At 29.5% G+C, this 16,111-nt stretch overlaps 1 protein-coding gene across 5 annotated transcripts in view; it reads left to right on the top strand.

Annotated features, from left to right (window-relative positions):
- LOC123015617 (zinc transporter ZIP11) overlaps positions 1–15,607 on the top strand; it is a 33,825-nt gene extending 18,218 nt beyond the window's left edge. For 4 of the 5 annotated variants that reach the window (XM_044415469.1, XM_044415478.1, XM_044415461.1 and 1 more), the window contains 3 exons: positions 7,864–7,962; positions 14,390–14,548; positions 15,096–15,607. In XM_044415469.1, coding sequence (XP_044271404.1) covers positions 7,864–7,962; positions 14,390–14,548; positions 15,096–15,174 — 337 coding nt within the window. In that variant the 3' untranslated portion in view covers positions 15,175–15,607. Of the gene's footprint in view, positions 1–7,863; positions 7,963–14,389; positions 14,549–14,719; positions 15,072–15,095 lie in introns of those variants that run through there. The other variant, XM_044415488.1, reaches the window with a different exon arrangement.
- The last annotated feature ends 504 nt before the right edge of the window (positions 15,608–16,111 follow it).

Raw genomic sequence — 16,111 nt, 5'->3', positions numbered from 1 at the left:
TAACACAACGTTACATCAGGTGGGTTGCAGCATTCTTGCTCGTCTGACTTCAAGAACAGTCATTTCCGTTATAATTTTTGACTCGTAATTGGATTGGCGGTTGTTGCTGGTATTCTTCTTGAATGATTTTTCTTGCAATTGTTTTTGTATCCAAAGGGAAAGCAATAAATTTATGATCTACCTACCCACCATATAATTACTTTAAAGCATTGTTGTCTCTACTTTTCCGCCCGAGCTTTTTCAATTCACTTACCTAATTAACTATTCATTTATGTGTCGTTAACGCCCTTCTCCTGTTATTCCTGAAATCTCACTTATTACATCTAAAAAATGACTTCAAACAATAAAAGAAAAGTTGAATGCTTGTTGGTATGACAGTGGTCGATTACAATAAGAGGGCGTGAACTGCGCTCACTTCAAGCAGGACATTTTAATCCCTACAGTGGACTGCGCTCAGAAAATTTTTACTACATTGTGAACTGCGCTCAGGTCGGTAAAGAATTAGATTACTAAAAATAAAATTCCCAGGCTAAAGAAAATAGGAAACCTGTTGCAAAAATGTACTTTGCATTTCGAAATAAACAAAAACGAAATAGGTTATTATTTACATTTACTGAACACAAATATGTATAGGTTTACATAACAGTGTTTTAAAAAATTTGGTCAAACTTATAAGATAGACATTTCCCAAAAGTGGATCGATCTATTTGCTTCTCTTTCATTATTTTTTTTTAATTAAAACATACCTTTTCATACAGGGTGTTTCAGTACTCATTAAAATGTGCACCCTAAAAGTTCGAAGCACCAACCCATGGGTGGGTTGAGATGCTACTGAGCGCAGTTTACGTTTTAAGGATTGGCGACCCTTATTATACCTGTTTCTAAAACTGAGCGCAATTCACCCAGCCCCCAATAAGAATATGAGAGATATTGAGTTTATGGTAATTTTCATTTGGGTTATTATTATGGACACTAGAAAAGCAATAGCACGAGCGTGAAGTAGAAGCACGTGCGCGTGTGGTCATTTAAAAGTTTAAAGAGCGGGGCTCTGCACGTTCGGGGTGCTAATTACAGTTGCCGCGCTATTCTGTCAACATCCACACCACACCTGATTATTACTTAATCAAATAGAAGCTCTTCACGAGGACTTAGGTATTTAACTCTGAACTTTAAATAATTAGATCCTGTTCATAACCAAACAGTTTTCTTATTATAGCAGTAGGTTAGCTTAGACTTCATCTATGGAATGCAGTTGCAACTGCTTTTTCATAGCTAAATCGGTGTCTTTCAAATTATTTTCTTATACTACCGTGTTAATTAATATAAATTGCAATGAATGTTTTAGAAAAGAGTGAATGAGGATGTCATTCCGGATGTTGGCTTTTTGCACTCATTTACTATGCTCCGTTTTTGGGATAAACACAGTAGATTTTTTACTCTATTTTTTAGTTCCACATTTATAGAAAAAAGATTTTTCTTATTCACGCACATTGTAAAAAAAACATCTAAATGAATTAGTTTATAGAAAACATTTGTTCTTTTATTTAAGTATTAAATTTTATATTCTAAAAAAATTTACCGACTTATTTGAGTCTTTGTCAGACTCAGTAAAATAGTGCAAAATAGTTTTATTTTTGATAAAAATTTGGAACTCATTACTATTTTTGAGAAATTTTTGCTCTAATGACATTAATCATAAATAATAAAAGGTGTGAAAGTGTTTTTGGGAGTTTTATTAAAAAAAATGTTGTTTGTTAGTTACACGTACCTACCTAAAACGTTTTTGCGAACTTATCTATCTATTTTTGTAAATATAAATCGGTACTTTACGAACTACTTAAGTCCCTAAAATGAGCTTTTTTTGGGCTCGATAATAAAATACCTAAAATAGTTATTTTTGTTACAAGTACCTAAAACAGTTTTTGCGGACGAATTGTTGCTGTTTAGCAATAGCAGATGAGTCCGCAAAAACGTTTTAGGTATACGTGTTACAAACAATACATTTTTGTTAAAGCTCCCAAAACACGAATTCACACCTCTTACTAGTTAAAAAAAAAAATTAACACCATAGTAACCAATTTTATTTTTTAGTCCCGAAAAACTGTTTGGGGACTGAGTACCTAAAATAACCACTTTGCGTACTATTTTACTAAGTCCAGAAAAGACTTTTGAGTCTCTCAAATGAGTTCCTAAAACAGCTGTTTTCGGGAGCGTATACAAAAATGATTATTTTAGGTACAAATACCTAAAATATAGTTTTTACGGACGAAAAAAATGTGGTTACTATGTTACTAAGTTCATCATTTTCGAGAAATATTTTGTTTGATCACATTAATCGTCATACATAATAAGAGATTTGAGTTTTTGGTAGCTTTAAGAAAAAAAAAAGTTTGTAATTCGTACCTAAATATAGTTTTTGCGGACTCATCTACTACAGCAACGTTTTCTGTGCATAAACTTTAGGTACTTGTCACAAAAATAATTATTTTTGTCCTTAATCTAAAATAGTTATAAAGCTTATGGCTTCTCGGCATAGTTCAAGCTCAAAGCCTGATTTTTTATGAAAAAGTGACATGAGAAATGTTTGTTCTACGTTACTAATTTATTGTTTTTTTTGTGAAATTTGGGATGTCTAAATATTTTTTTAAATAAAATGTAGAGATTGAATTGTTTTTTTTAAATGTAATAAATTTCTAATGTAAAAATAAACACATTTGTGTAAACAAAAGCAGATATTGAAAAACTATCAAAAAACAGTCGGGCAAAAAAATAATTTACTTTTCTTGCTTAAGTATTAGATTCTGAGACTCAATTCTAGTATATCACTTTGTCCTAATTCGGAACTTTTTTTGAAAAATTTTACCTAAAACGTTTTTGCGAACTTATATGCTAAACAGCAACGATTCGTCTGCAAAAACTGTATTGTAGATACTTGTAACAAAAGTTACTATTTTTGTATATCCAAAAATCGGTATTTTAGGTCCCTAGGTACAAACACCTAAAATATAGTTTTTTCGGACGAAAAAAATGTGGTAACTATGGTGTCATGATAATTAAAATTCGAAGTTCACCATTTTCGAGAAATATTTTCTCTGATCACATTAATCGTCATACATAATAAGAGATTTGAATTTTTGGTAGCTTTAAGAAAAAAAATGTTGTTTGTAATTCGTACCTAAATATAGTTCTGCTACAGCAACGTTTTGTGTGCTTAAACTGTATTTTAGGTACTTGTAACAAAAATAATCTCAAAATAATCACAAAGCTTTTGGGCATAATTAAAGCTCAAAGTCTGATTTTTTATGAAAAAAGTGACATGAAAAATGTTTGTTGTACGTTATAAAATTATTGTTTTTTTTGTGAAATTTGGGATGTCTGAATATTTTTTTTTTAATAAGAGGTGAAGATTGAATATGGTTTCTACAAAAATGTCATAAATTTGTAAACAAATTTAGGTAACCAAAAAAAGATATTGCAAAACGATAAAAAGACAGACGAACAAGAAAATAATTTACATTCTTTGCATTAGATTGTGAGACTCAAATCTAGTATATCACTATGTGCTACAAATCACCCTGTATATCAAAATCATCTCAGCTGAGAACTTATTCTCTTCAAGTAAACATATTCCATTTTCCAACACTACTAAACGAAAAACTCGAATTCCTGCGCAAATGGTAGAATTTTATTATTATTATTTTATGTTTGTGGGAAAAGGGAAATTCCTGAGACAGCAACTGTTATCCTTAAACGCTTTGATTTCCAGAAATATTTACTGCAATATAAATAAAAGGCCTTTAAAAAGTTGTAGACTAGAATAAAGCGTCTTTTTTGTATTTTTCATATTGCAATTGAGGCTTCAAAACCGCTGAAAGCTCGCCGCCTGCTGAAAAAGCTCCGGCAGGACAGCAAGGATAATGCGTGTTCGCGCGTCGTCTTTTTCAGCGAACACTGCAGTCTGTAGCAGCAGCAGCAGCAGGAGGAGATGGTATTAGCAGGGTCCTGCACGAGGTCGTCGACCGGCACATGTCATTCTAACTGTCCGCGAATCTACACCGTCGCTTCTTGGAATCGAACCCCACACCTCGTACCGGCACATTCTTCGCATTCATGTCGCTGCCGCGTCATTGGGTCACACAAATAATGAAACTTACACATATTACGTGCATATGTTTTCTATTTTAATATTATCATTATCATAGTCTGACGGCCCATATCCGCCGCCAGGTCCAACTTTCATGGCGCAGGTGGATCTTTGATCAGTAAAAATAACAAATGCACAGTAAAAGTAATAAATGCACAGTAAAATAATAAATGCACTGTAAAAATAATAAATGCCCAGTAAAATAATAAATGCAAGTAAAAATAATAAATGCACAGCGAAATAATAAATGCACAGTAAAAGTAATAAATGCACAGTAAAATAATAAATGCAATGTAAAAATAATAAATGCACAATAAAAATAATAAGTGCCCAGCAAAATAATAAATGCAAGTAAAAATAATAAATGCACAGCGAAATAATAAATGCACAGTAAAATAATAAATGCACAGTAAAAATAGTAAATGCACAGTAAAATAATAAATGCACAGTAAAAATAATAAATGCATAATAAAAATAATAAATGCACAGTAAAATAACAAATGCACAGTAAAATAATAAATGCACTGTAAAATAATAAATGCACAGTAAAATAATAAATGCACTGTAAAAATAATAAATGTATAATAAAAATAATAAATGCACAGTAAAAGTAATAAATGCACAGTAATATAATAAATGCACTGTAAAAATAATAAATGCACACTAAAAATAATAAATGCACAGTGAAATAATAAATACATGGTAAAAATAATAAATGTACAGTAAAATAATAAATGCACAGTAAAATACAGTAACTTAGCATTTATTATTTTTACTATTTATTATACTAATCATTTTTAATTTTTTACTGTGCAAAAATTAATTTAATACTGATCATTTATTATTTTATACTGATCAAAATTGAATTATTTACTGTACCTTCTGGGTGGCGGCCAGGACCAGAATAAACATACGACAATTGCATATTAGTGTGGGAACTGATCTATAATAAGTTTAGTTTTTATTTGGTTCCGGTTAGTTGCGGTATTGGCTGAATTTTTTAGACCTGAAATTAATGTTCATTAAGTACATCATTCAGTTTTTGTTACGGGATATCGCGTTGCATAAACGTGTTTTTTATGATAAACTGAATCATTTTAAACCAATTAAGACTAATTATACAAGAGAAATATTAATTTTGTGTAATACCGATTTATGTACTGTCTTTAATCACTTCAATTAGGAAATCATCATACACTGCTGTGCATTAAGACGGAAATTACTACTATTTTCAACGCAAATGAAAAAAAAATTACTGTGTTGAATTTCATTTCTGAAATGATTTCTTAAAAAATCATTCAAGTCGCTTAAATGCGTTGCTGATGAAAATTATTTAATGTAACATAGATCTGGGTGGAAATTTCTGAATTCGAAGTTTGTGTTTATAGTTCAGTTTTTAACTTTATAATTATTAAAACATATAACAAATACATCGAAATCTTTAATTCTGGAAATTCAGTGTTTACGTTCAAGAGTCAAATTAAGAACTTGCTTTTGAATAATTAACTTTGTTTAACTGAGTTGACTAATGTTAAAAATAAACGCAAAAGAATTTATTTCTGTTCAATTTTTGTTTTTTTTTTTTCATTTCTTCTTAAAGAATTCTTTCTTGTTTTTTCTTTTTGTTTTTGAGAGACTGACAATGGTTTCTTTCTTTACTTTTAGTTATTAAGTAACTTCCGAATTTATTTTTATTTAAATTTTATATTGTTTATAATAATTGTTTTAATTTTTATGTTATAATTGTTTTTTTTCTATTAATTTTCTTTTGAGGTTAAGTTGAATAGTTTCAAGCTAGACTTCGCCTCCGCATCTTTCTATTATTTTTAATTTATTAATAAAGACCTTTATTGTTATTATTATATTGTCTCAAAAACTACTCACAGAGTTTTTTAACCTACTGCAACGTAGTTTTACGTCTAGAAGACACTATTTCAAGCGTTTTTACGACATTCTTAAAAAAATATACTTTTTAGTAGTCGAATTTATCCATATTTTCGATATTTCTGATTTTATCAGCCATTTTCTCGATAACTATTTATCTTAAGACAATGTTATTATTTTTATAACATAGAAAGTGTTTTCAAACACATAGATGTTATTAACTTATTACTAATAATTCCGGAGTTATGTGCAGTAGACCGTTCCGGGTATCAAAAACGGTCCAAAATTTTGTCAAAAATCGAAAAACCAAAAACTTCGAATTTAATCTATTTAATTTAATTCTACACAGGGATCCAAAAATGCAATCACAACAGTGCATCAAATGTTAAATGTTGGAAGGAGTATAAAAAAATAGATTTTAAGAACTATTTAGTTTCAAATTTGAGTCAAAAATCCAATTAAATAAAAAAAATTGGGACCGTTTTTGGGTCTCAAACTTTCAACTTTAGAGGCTTCTAATAGGATTAAAACTTAAGATACAAAAATAGTGTTTTTATTTATTTTATTATGAATTTCGCTTTTAATTAGTCATGTTTGGAGTTTAGTGATCACGCAAATACGTGACCAATTTGCTACTTTAAATGTGCAATAGAAATTGTTCAAACTGTTAGAGATGTTGAGGTGTTCGTTGTTGCTTTAAAAGAGACAAACAATACGTTTATGTAAATAAACCACTGCAACATCCTGTTGCATATTTTCACACACTATTCTTGGACTAGACATAATCATATTACCGAAGTCACCATTACAAGGTGTGTACTTCACTTCATATTTACGGTAGTTTAAAATGTTCCTAGAATTTACGGTAAAAAGAATATGCCTGTTAAGGCATTGAACCTACCTAAATTCTGGATTGGAATCCAAAAGAAACATTTAGGGAGTTTGAGTAGTGTTTTCCTATTTTAAAGGAAAAGTCATAATCAGGAGACTTTTTAGGGTTAGATAATGTTTCAAGAACAAGTAACAAAAGCCATTTTAAAAAACTGAGTCATGCACAAATAACAGTATTTATAAATAATGCCAGTGAAGAATTTTTAATCTCTATATACAGAAAAGCAGTTTTTTAATGCATTTTTGAATAATTGTGCCCTTCTACTTACCTATTTTATGATTTTTATCAACCCATAATATAATAATTTTGAATTATCATAAATAACGTGGCAACGCATGGATGGAAAGTAAAGGATGCTGAAGTTAATATTAGCTTCCTGGGGAAGTGTTCTTCCTCATTGACTGGGACCCCACGCAGATATTCTTCCTACTGCTTTACTAAATTTTAACAACGTTGCTCTTTCTATTTTTTACGGTTTTAAATTTCACCAACTTTACCATTCTGCAATTATCATTTTTACAAAAAAAAATTAAATGGAATTGGAAATATCTGATCCTTTTTTACTTTTTTTTGATTTTATTGAAGTAAAAAAAAAGGTTTATACCTTCAATTTCATTTAATTTTTTATACTTTCCAATTATTTTTTCATAGTTTATTAATAACTTGACTATTACATGAGAAGCATAGAATTCTTTCAACTATCACTACACTCTCTACCTTGATCTATAAATTTTTCATAAGAGATAGATTGATATAGCAAATTGACTGTAAATTAATCCTAAAGGCCACATATTATTTATTCATCATTATTAAAAGGATAAACAAAGTGCATACCTCGTTATTAGTCAAGTGAATTCTTCTTATTTCAAAAGAACAAAATTACTGAAACATATTTTGTATTTTTAGTACAATTGTATGCTAGATATTTGATATTTTGTTGCAGAAATCTTGCGATTGGTATAGGAATTCAGAATTTTCCTGAAGGACTGGCTGTAAGTTTACCTCTTCAAGCAGCCGGATTTTCCACATGGAGAAGTTTTTGGTACGTATTTACATTTTTTTTTTTTTGAAAAGTTACACTGAAATACTGCGAGAGTATTAAACTACCAGAAATTAATCCTGTTTTTTTACTATTTAAAAAAATGGACAAAAGCTTCACCAAAAGTCATTTGATTTGTCTATTACATGTTAAAAGATATTCGAAGGTGTTAAAAATATTTTTTTTTTGTTGGTACAACAAACGAAGGAAAAGGATTTATGATCGAATCATGTTTTGATAATATGTACATTGATCAATTAATTTGAGGATTAAGGACCAGTTTATAGAAGATTTTAATTGCAATTAAATCAAATTTGCATTTTTTATCTCTTGTCTTAATTTATGAAAGAAGTGAACTGATTTTTTTTCTGTTTTTGTGTAATCTAATATTAATGGATTTTTTTGTTGCTTTGAGAGCACTTTTAAAAAATATTCTACTTGTGACTTTTGCAAAATAAATATTTAATTAATTTTTCTCTTAATGCAGTGAATTGTTTTATGTTTTATGTATTTTTTTGACAAGAAAATAAATTAGAATACAAGACTTACATGTAGATGTTGGAAACGCGTAAAAACTGCAAATTTACTCCAAACAACTTAACCTACTTTAGTGGATTGCAGCTTCCAGCACAATACTTGAAAATGCATTACAGCGGCGTTACAAATTGCATATGTGTGTGTTATTAACCCGGGAATAATATAATTTAATCGTGGCTTAACACGTGTGTTATCAAAGTGATAAGTAACGTCACTGGTATGCGACCTCGAAATTTAGGTCAATGTCTTTGTTTGTTTTATAGTTAATCTGGTGGTATGAAGCTGTGGTCTAAATTTAATTTCATCTTTATTTGAATTTGAAATTTAGAACTTAACATCTAAGCGACACACATTTATGTAGAATGTCATCCGTTTTAAAAGAAAACAAAATTAAAAGTGTCTATTTGATCTTATCTACTGTTTAATTCATGACATAGTTACTACATTCACTCTTCACCGTCAGTCTGCTTATCTGACGATTCAAAATTAGTGTGATGTATGTGAAAGACTGGTCATTATCTACTTCCGCTTTCTTTTTTATTCAATAGAGGAAGAAAGTTTTCATTCACAAATGGTTTCATTCATGGCTTTTCTCTGTTATAACTGGTTGTCTAGTCGACTCCTACCTGGCAATTTTAATGAAACAAAATCTTTTAAACATTCCGAGAAATGGTTTTCTAACGGGACTCCAAAATTATCCTACGAATGTAAGACACGGTACTGAAACCAGCAGTTGAGATTTTTTTTTAGAATTAACGCAATATTTTTTTTAATGTCGCATATTTTATCTTCTTTGTAAAGTAACATTTTATTTGGGAACAAATTAAATGCACAGTAAAGACAATGAATGAATGTCTCATAAAACTAATTAATTTAATATTCACACATTTACAAACAAAATGTTTCCGAGCAAAATCGGAATATCGCAAAGTGTTCAAAAACAAAATTGATTACCATTTGTGCGCAGTTTCCAGGTCTGGCTAAAATCATTCTTGCGCAGGGGCCCTTGCTAATACATATACCACCCTCCAATAATAAATAATAAATATGTATTTAGTAATATAAAAATAAGTACCAATAATAAATAATATTCTTGGGCAGGGGCCATACATTGTTATGTAACCAAGACTGAAAATTCTTTAAATTTTATGTTGTTTTACTAATTATGCCTAAATTTGTTTTTACAGCGCAAATTGGATTTTTTTACTGAACAAATTACAATAAAATACTGTGCGTGCTTTACTTAGCATTTATTATTTTTACTGTGCAAAAATTAATTAAATACTGATCATTTATCATTTTATTCTGATCAAAATTGAATTATTTACTGATCACTTTTTTACTACCCATTTTATTTTGCATACCCAATAAATTAATTTGTGTTTTTTTTTTCTACTATTAAATGAGAGCGCTGCATAGCAGAAATTCCAACATTGAATTTATTCCACTTAACAATAAGGAAAGTAGATTCTTATTTACATCAAATAGGGAAAAGACATACATAACAAACGCCTAATTATTGTCGTAATTACATTAAATACTTATTGTTCAGCGTTTGTTAGAAATATCTGCAATCAAATGCAGAATTTATTTCGTTAGTATGTGGGACACATATCTTTTTAGGTCATTGTGTGTTTGTATGCTTTTTTATACATTTTTGTTGCATAAAAATATGCAGTAAACATTTTAAGACTTTTTAGGAAAATGTGATTTGAGGGAAGTAAAAATTGGCATTATAAATATGTGATTTTGTTAAACAAGAACTAAAATAGAGAGAGAAATAGGAAAGTTAAATACAAATTATTCATGTCGCTGGGCCAAATTATAAGCCGATTAATCTGTTCTATTTTGTTACAAAATTTATACATTTTGGCTAACTCTCGGACGTCACGCCCTCTACATACATATTTTAGGGCCGAATTTAGGGCAAGATAAAATAAGAAAATGCATCGCATTAACTTGGAGAATTGCTTCAAAATTTTTATTTCTATGTTGAAAAATTATACCCTTATACAGGCTGTCCCAGCGGGTTAAAAAGTCCATTAGTGACCTTTAAATGGTGAAATTAAAAAAAATTGTATACATATTAATCTAGTGCATCACCTAAAATTATTTTCAACTATACAGCATGTCCCATAAATAAGTTACGATACAAACTTGTGTTTTTTTAAATGAAACACTCTGTTTTTTTGTATTTTTGGATGTAGCCTTTTAAAACAGTGTTTTATTAGTCGATCTCGCTTAGTTTTAGAAATAAGACTATTTTTTTGACGAAAACATGAACTTTTTTAAAATTTATTACACAAAAACTAAGACAGCTAGAACTTTTTTTTCTTATTTCTGCCAAAAAGAAAGTATAGAAATTAAAACTGATTGATAAATTAAGAAGTTTGTTAAAAGTTAAATAACTTAAAAAATTTAAATGAAACACCCTATTTTTTATTTTTGCATCTATGTAATAGATTGATAAATTGTCTATATAAAAAAATAAACTTTTAATGTCTAGAATTGATAAATGAAAAGATATTTAACATTCATTCACTTATCCGTTGATTTTTCCAGAGATTGTAAAAGTCGTTATACTGAAATTCGAATTATTTTATTGTAAAAATAAAGAATAATGGATTCAGTTTAACACAAATGTGATTATTAAGTGATATTTTTTCCAACTCTTGTGCAACTGTGCACATTTTGGCTACTGAAACAATAGCATTTTTTTTAATGTTTAACGTTAAATATATTTTTGGTTATGGATTATAAACACCTAAAAATAAATAATTTTAGAAAGAAAATTTAATAATCTTTTAAATGCAAAAACAATAAATAGGCTGTTCCAAAAATCCGTCTAATTTTTAAATCTAAGCAAAATCGACCAATAAAAATTTAGATTAAAAACATTGTTATAAAAATCTACATCCAAAAACGCAAGTTTGTATTGTAACTTATTTTTGAAACACGCTGTTTTAGGCGATGGACTAGATTAGTATGTATAAATGTCCTATATAATTTTTTTTAATCTTACCATTTAAAGGTCACTAATGGACAGCCTGTATATATATTTTCAGTGCAGTTTTGTAGTTTTAAAATTTCAAGCTTTTAGACTTAAAAATAATAATAATAATAATTAAACAAGCAAACCTATGGAAACCTATTTTGATTACTGGATTATTTTTTTTAAATATTCAACTAATGCAGCAATAGCTAATTGCAAAGCTATGACTCGTCCACTCCTAGGTCATAAACACTCAATAACATTTAAATTAGGACTTTGTGCTTGCCAGTCCATAATATGTCTTGTCGTTGTAAATATAATGAACCACGACTTTTGCCATGTCAAACCATATATTATTATGCATAATCATAAAATTGACGCCAATATAACGTGCTTAGTTATAACTTCTAAGAAAAATAATTTGAGATAATGAATAATTAGCTTTTGGTGTGCATAACATTACTGCAGGTTATAGCTAACACTAAAAACTTCGCACTTGAAACACATCAAATTTTTAAAAGGAAAATCATTTTGCAAAATTTACTGATTTCGTTTTTGTGAACGAGGTGATTTGTGGGTTGTATAACTTGAGGTTTGATTTTCGAGCAAAAAGTTACGTTATTACAATAATGCTTCATAACTTGTAACAAAAATTAAAAATCTATATTTTGTCTATCACTTTTTACAAGGCTTTTTTTATATGAAAGAGTGGAGCTTGTTGGCAGTTGTAACACAGATTCTTCTTTTCATTTCATTTCACCTGAAAAAATTCTTTTGGTTTGTTAAAACTTAAAGCTGATAAACCCATTTGAAGTAAGGCTTCGTTTTCGTTAGGAAATATTACGCTCATTCAGAAATAAAAAGAAAAACACTTTTAATTTATTAAATCTGCTGCATTATAGCGACTGTTTTAAATGTTGCTTACGCAACGAAAAGGGGCCTCTAGTCAACAAGAAACGACCTTGCAGGGTCGCGAATGGTATGCAGTGTTCTTGCGGTCATATCCATCTTAATGATTATAATATCGAAGGAATCGGAAATCTGGTGCTGTAATTATCTGTATGTTTGAAGTTGGTCAACCTTTTTCTTATTTCACAAAAATATTAAGTTCAAATATGAAATACTGTTAAGGTAAATTAGATAATTTACCGGAAATAACAGAAATATTTCTTTGGAGTATTTTCCCACATTCGTACGTTTTTGTTTTGAGAGCATTAGATGGAAAAAATTTGCAAAATTCCAAGCCCCTAATAATTTATTTACTGTTTACTTAATTTTTTAATTCAGCTTCAATTTTCTTTCCTCATCCCAAAAAAAAATAATTTTTTTAAGTATAAATAACATTTTAAGAGATTTCCAATATTTTTATTTTAAGATTTACTATCACTCACCTTCAAAAACTTAAAAAATTCCTAATTTTTCAAACTTGACCCAATAACGTTTTATGCATATTTTTGAATCTTCAACACCTTTAGAAATGTAAAAAACGTTATATGGATCAATTTTAAAATTGAAAATTTATTTGATTTTTGTCGCGATTTTGATCGATTATTGGCACCCAGAGCCAGAGCGGTGAGAAAATTTAATTTTCTATAATATACAAAAAAGATCAGTGTGCTACAATAAATAGTTTGTGATAAAGTCAAGAATTTTAAAAATATAAATTCAACTATAACTTTAAAACTATTACGAATTTTTTAGTTTTCTTGACGCCAATCGATTCCCCGGAACATTTTACATATGTCTATATCAAGATATTACATCGGTGAAGTACAGTTTTTCCGCAATTTACAAAATAAAAAAAAAAAACGAAAAATTTGTTAACACCTCCATTTTGACAATTAAAAATTTTCAAAATTGTGAATTTTAAATGCGTTTTTCTACGAAACTGTAAGACTTAGAGCAAAAAGCTGAAAACCATTCAAATCTACTTTAAATTATCTATCTAATGGCGCAAACCGGAAGTCGCTCCGAGCTATGGTTCCGGGTACAGAGCCATTTTTAGTTTTTTTCATAAAAAAATAATTTCTCAAAAACTATGAGTCCTAGGTCAAAACGGTTTGTACAGGCGTATTCTGCGGTTAATTTTACATATAGTACTAGTTTTTCAGAAGAATCAAACATTTTTGATTTTTTTTCGTTGAAATTTTGTTGGTCGATTTTTGGCACCCGGAACGGTCTATTGCGAATAACTCCGGACTCATTGGTAATAACCTCTTATATTTGGTACCGTTAGAAAGCAAATTTAATTTTCTATTATACAAAAAAAAATCAGTGTTCTACGATAAATAGTTATTGAGAAAATTCTGATAAAGTCAAAAATATCGAAAATATAAATCCAACTATAACTTCAAAACTACTAGGAATTTTGCAGTTTTCTTGACGCCAATCGATTCCCCGGAACATTTTACATATGTTTAAGTCAAAACATTATATCATTGAGGTACAATTTTGTTGCAATTTACAAAATAAAAACAGTAAAAATGTTTTGGCCGTAATCGTCGTTCAAGAAGTAAAAATTGGCAAAATTTTGAAACTTTAAAAGCGTTTTTCTACGAAACTATAAGACTTAGAGCAAAAAGCTAAAAACCATTAAAATCTACTTTAAATTATCTATCTAATGTCGCAAACCGGAAATCGCTCCGGGTTATGATTCCGGGTACAGAGCCATTTTTAGTTTTTTTTTTAAAAAATTAATATCTCAAAAACTATGAGTCTTAGGTCAACAGGGTTTATACAGGCGTGTTCTCCGGTTAATTTTACATATAGTACTAGTTTTTCATAAGGATCAAAAATTTTTGATTTTTTGGTCAGAATCGGATATAGTGTCTTAACTTTATTACTCAATATCCTCAAAAATTGATTTCAAACTCAGGGAACATTATCTTTGTCTTCTTACAGGTATGGCCAACTTAGTGGAATGGTAGAACCAATATTTGGGGTTTTGGGGGCCGTTGCGGTAGCTTTGGCCCAACCTGCATTACCCTACGCTCTGGCTTTTGCAGCAGGTGCTATGATCTATGTTGTTGTAGACGATATTATTCCTGAAGCCAATACAAAGTAAGTTCAAAAGTTTAATCCTTCAATAATTTTTTTACAAACTTTTTACACACCAAACTCTTAAAATATCAAAGGAAGGAGAATGTTCAAAGTGGGATATTTGTTCGTAAAAGACCCTTCAGATATCAGAAACTATAGGAAAGCTTTTAACTAAATGTTCATTATTAATAGCTCGGAAGCAAAGACACGGGTTTGACATTGAAGGAGGCCTCCTAGGAGCTGGTAATTTATTCGTTGAAAGTGGACGGGCAGCGAGAAATATCACCATAAAAATATGTAGTTTAAAGAAACTGCACATCATGCTTTGTAAAAATCAAGGAGAATTTTAATCAGATTTTATTAAATCTTCTTTCTGAAAATATGATTCAGGTCACATGAAACAAGCGCGTGATATATTTTATCACCAGAATTCAATTTTATGATTCATTTTCTAAAAGCAGCGCTTAGTAATTGTGCTTGTCATTTAGGGTGTGTGAAAAGTCAGAGTCACTTTTAACCTTAATCATTTTTTACATTCAAAATGAACAAGAATTGTTATTATTTCTAGCGGCAATGGGAAACTTGCAACCTGGGGTGCAATTTTAGGATTTCTTGTTATGATGACTCTAGACGTCGGTCTAGGATAGTTCATTCTTGTTTTAAATGACAATTTTAGACTAGTTAAATTCTATTTTCTGTTGACTACGTTTTATTGTGAGGGTTTTTGTTTATTCTTTTAATTTTACAACAGTTTGGTAGTTGTACTTTATTTGGAAATTTACTCTTCATTTTTCTTTCTGTACTTACGAATTGTATTATAAAAGTGTATTTTCGTACTAAGCCAATATAACAACTACTGCTGTGATAGTAAAGATAAGATCTATAATTGTCAATAAACGGAAAAATGATCCGTAGTATTTTAAGGTATTTTCTTCAATTAATTTAGTTTGATATAGCATTTATTGACTTGGATTTGTTTAATTCAATCTAATGAAACTGCCCGTGCACATTTTGTTTTTGTTTAAAATTTTACTAAAATGATCACATATAAGACTAATAAAGAGTTATAAATCAATTGAACAAAAATGAGATTAGTTTTATTTGGACCATTACCACTCCTTTCCTCTTCTCCTTCTCTAAAAATATTTAGTGTTTTTGTTGTAACTGTATTTTGTATTGTTAGGTGGTAATTGTGCCATTTTTCAGGCAATTGCTGTAACAAAGTGTCAGACGATTAGATTACAAGGTAATAAAATTCAGGTAACAACATACAACACTTAAGAAATATTGCAACATTTGCATGCGGTGCGACATTTAACATGCACCTGCACTCCCGCCGTTAGCACTGCTAAAGAGACTCGGAAATCGCCAAAATCTACAGGTGGTGTTTGCAAAACTGCCGTTATATGTAATACGATAACGCCCACCATGCTATTCCAACAGTTGCTTGAAAATTCAATGTTTTTTATAGCTTTAGTACACTTGAGTGCAAAAAAACGCAAATTGATTTTTTTATAATGTGATTTGGGCTGTTAATAAATGCCAGATTTTTGACGTTGTCACAATTCACAATTTCATAATTGT

Source organism: Tribolium madens, unplaced genomic scaffold (genome assembly GCF_015345945.1).
Source record: "Tribolium madens isolate multiple individuals breed KSU strain unplaced genomic scaffold, Tmad_KSU_1.1 Scaffold_11;HRSCAF=98;Tcas5.2_LG3b, whole genome shotgun sequence".
In the NCBI taxonomy this organism is placed as follows: Eukaryota; Metazoa; Arthropoda; class Insecta; order Coleoptera; family Tenebrionidae; genus Tribolium; species Tribolium madens.
This window is presented reverse-complemented; position numbering and strand designations above follow the sequence as displayed.